The 4,143-nt window shown below is 34.6% G+C and overlaps 1 protein-coding gene across 1 annotated transcript; it reads left to right on the forward strand.

Annotated features, from left to right (window-relative positions):
• Window positions 1-956: 956 nt before the first annotated feature.
• On the forward strand, window positions 957-2,311 carry LOC115957082 (stemmadenine O-acetyltransferase-like). The gene is made up of 2 exons (XM_031075319.1): window positions 957-1,104; window positions 1,236-2,311. Exons 1-2 carry the CDS (start codon window positions 957-959, stop codon window positions 2,309-2,311), a joined length of 1,224 nt encoding a protein of 407 aa, XP_030931179.1.
• The last annotated feature ends 1,832 nt before the right edge of the window (window positions 2,312-4,143 follow it).

Genomic DNA, 4,143 nt, shown 5'->3' on the forward strand with positions numbered 1-4,143 from the left:
ATATGGATGCATACGATAAAGAATTTATAGTAGCTACACAGGGGAGAGAATACAACCCTTGAACTCCCCTTACCATCAATCATGTACACTAGTATGATTGAGGAGACTAAAGGTTTGTTGCAATTTCTATCGATACTAATCACTGGGAAATTATTGGGTAGTCTAGGAGCAATGCTCCGGTGATCTCATATGATGGCGGACCAGACTACGAAATAATTTGCCTAATCATAGACCTATGAGCTGTGGGAAGGTGCTTATAATGCAGGAGTAATTTCTAAATATACTATTTAGCACAAAAAAAAAAATTCTAAATATACTAGTGCATTGTGACACAAGGAAAAAAAAAATGAAAGGATAAATTACCATTTGGTCCATAATGTTTACTTTATAGGTTAAAACGATTTCTAACGGTTCAAATATGTTAGTTTAGTTCCTAAATTTTTGATATTGTGTCAAAATAGTCAATGATTTTAATTTAAAAAATAAAATAACACCTATGAACGTATTTGGAGTTGGTTTATTTTCAAACTTAAAATTTGAATTTTTCTTTTCTTTTCTCTCTCAGGAATGCAAACAAGGAGGGAAACATATCCATGGTGTAAAGCTGAAAAATGATTTTTAAAAAAGTTAATGGAGAGTGGTGAGCATCTGCAACAGCAAGCTCAAAAAGAAGGAAAGGATAAAAATATGATTAAATGACAGGGAGGAAAATCTTAATTAAATGCTAAGGGTAAAAAAAGAAGAGTAATGATCATATCCAACCAGTACATAAACGAATAAAATGTCTGGATGCCATCATCACAGTCACACAAGCCAGTAGCCACAAGATGCTTATAAATTATAACAGGAAACCATTCAGTAAACACAGCTAGTACCACCGGCAAGGTCTTTGGCCGAAAAAAGAGAGAGATATTTCACTATCGAGACTACTAAGGCAAAGCAATTCGTGCGGCAAAATGGTGAAGGTTGAGGTCACTATCATTTCAAAGGAAACAATCAAACCATCTTCACCAACATTGCACCATCTGAAACCATACAAACTCACCCTCTTTGATCAGGTCACTCCTGCAACTTACGTTCCCACAGTCTTCTTCTACCCCATGAGTACTAATCTTAATCTCGACATGTCCCAAATTATTGCACAGCTCAAAAAATCCCTTTCAGATACCCTCAATATCTTTTATCCATTTTCTGGGAGCATAAAAAACAATTTTTTATCCATGATTTCGACACAGGTGTTCCCTTTTCGGAAGCTCGTGTTAATTGTTCCATGTCTGAGTTCCTTAAGCACCAAGAAACAGACTTACTGGCCCTATTCGTTCCGTATCGTGCCTTTTGCAAGGAAACAGATACTACTATAGCTCAAGTAGCTATTCAACTGAACATCTTTGTTTGTAGTGGAATAGCAATCGGGTTGAGCTGCTCACATAAGATTGGAGATGCAACAACATCGAGTGCTTTCCTTCATTCTTGGGCTGCCACTTTTACTGGGTCGTCGGAAAAAGTTATACATCCAAATTTCTCAGAGGGATCAACCATGTTTCCACCTAGAGATTCACTTCCTCAAAAGTATATAGATACAATGGATAACTTATGGTTCAAAGAAGGTGATTATGTTACAAGAAGGTTTGTGTTCCATGACAAAGCAATAGCCACCCTGAGAGCCAAAGCAAAAAGTGAATTAGTTCCTAAACCTACACGCATTGAGGCACTAACTTGTTTCATTTGGAAACATTGCATGGCAGCTTCTAAGGGCATATCAGCAGGTTTGAAAAAGACATCCATGGCCATGCTGGTCCAAGCGGTGAACTTAAGGGCACGAATGAAGCCTCGCTTGTCAGATGCTTCTATTGGAAATATATTTTGGTGGGCACCTGCAGCAGTTGATTTGACTATGGAAGAGAGAGAGTTGCATGAATTGGTGGACCTTGTAAACGCCGCCATCGCAGGGTTTGATACCGATTTTGAGAAAAATTTGCAAGGAAATGAAGGGTATTTGGCTTTCTCTGATTACTTTGACCAGTTAGAAGAAATGTTTTCTGCAGAAATAAAACCAGATGTTTGGGCGTTTACATGCTGGCTTAGATTTTTTAACGATCTTGATTTTGGTTGGGGGAAGCCATTTTGGATTGGTATCATGGGGAAAGTTGGTTCTGCATTCAGAAATTTAATAATGTTCAGTGAAACCCCATGCGGTATTGGGATTGAGGCATGGGTGACCATGGATGAGAAAGAAATGGCAATATTGGAGAATGATCCTGAATTTCTTGCATTTGCTTCTCTAAATCCTAGCATTTTACTCTCTCTTTAAATTCTTTGGATGTATTTTTTTTTTTGATGCCCAAGATAAGTAAAATAGAATTGGTTCATGATACGTATGTAAGTTTGTGTATGAAAATAAATCATTAATAAATTGGATTATCAGTGCTTTACTTTGATAGAAATTAAGGCTTTGATTACTTTACCTCCAACAGTGTTCACATGTTTACACTATTGAATCTGAAAGGGTGTGTGCGCTGTTGAAGGTGAAGTAATAATTAGCCTTAAAATTAGAAGAGTACTTGTAAGTCATTTTGCTGAGTATGTAAGTTTAAAGAATTCTCGCGTGTATTGAATTTTTTTTTTAATTGTAATTCCTTTTCTGATTCAAATTTAACGAAGTTCATAATTAAGTTGTAATAAGAATTTATATAAGTGCAGTTCATCCACATATATTTTGTTGTGATTCAACATTTCTGGACAGATTGACAACATTAGTCATAGTGATTTGCTATACACAATGCGTGGATAAATCTAGAAATTTGCTATGATTTTGTCTCCATTAAGTATTTGTGAGTCGAGAGCTAATCAAATCCTCTGTATAGGTATCAACAATTCGAGTTCCTTGCCTACAATCCTAATATTTCTTGAATAACCCCTAATGCATGGTAATACCACGGTAAAAATTTTACATCTATTAGCCTCCTCATCTATTAGTGCCTTGAGTACAACTTTGTTACGATCTTAGTGTCCCACATGGATTAAGTGTTAGTTTAATCATGTATTTATAAGCTTTTGGGTACCCTTCTCTTGCAAGCAGGTTATTAAAGGTGAGTTCTATTCATAAGTTTGTGGCTAGATAGTTAGCCAAGGCATGAAGTTCTGAGAGGATCCTTTTAGTTGAATAATGTCTTTTTTTGGTTTAACTCACTTTAATGTCTTTATATATATTTTTAAGCCATCTCTGGTTAGAAATTTACGCCATGCCTTTGTTAAACATTTTGGGAAAAAGATATAAAAATAAATAAAAATCAAGCATTGCGTTGTTGATTGGGCTGGGCTTAATTTTTTTGACTAAAGAGTCCATTACAACAATCACTTATACAAACTCAGAGGAGTCAGAGCAACCCAATGAAAATGACTTCAGATTCAGGCATCGAGACACGTACATTTTCTGACTATATGTTTTTGGTGCGCTATTTTTATTGATATTGCTGGTGCATGAGGATCATGTTGCTTTTAGCACTACTGGAGCTGTCGAAGGAACCAATTTTTATTGCAACTGGGAAACTTGTCAATCTTAGTGAACAACAGCTTGTTGATTGCGATAACACCGTTAGCTACTTAGTTCTAAGTTTTAATCTCATTTCGATTCATCCTCAAATTAAAAGCCTTCTTGTATATCTTCACATTGTGCTAAGAAATCAAAAATCTTGGAAGTTTTTTGTTTTTTCTTTAATCAATCATTATATGAAAATAAAAATTATTGATTTGCAGGCATTATATATATGCCCTTAATGATCTTAGATAACTTTTAGATAGATGCTTATTAAAAAAGAAAAAGAAAAAAAAAAAAAAGAGCAATCCCCTTATGGTAATATGGTCTAAATTGAGTTATTATAATACCCATATAAAATGATTTCAAATAAGATAAACTTTTACATAGAGTATTATGTTAACTTAAGCCCAACCTCACCAAGGTCTACATTGAATTATGATATATCCTTTTATTTGTGGATGCTAAATTTTTTGCGGAAACCTTTATGTTGGGAAATTTAGATCCCGGTTGATAGAATTAACAAATTTTAAATCCAAGTTGTTAATTAGATTTATTATAAATAAAACTTGTTAAAACAAACAAACATCAATATCATGTCAAAATTA

Source organism: Quercus lobata, chromosome 8 (assembly GCF_001633185.2).
Source record: "Quercus lobata isolate SW786 chromosome 8, ValleyOak3.0 Primary Assembly, whole genome shotgun sequence".
NCBI lineage: Eukaryota > Viridiplantae > Streptophyta > Magnoliopsida > Fagales > Fagaceae > Quercus > Quercus lobata.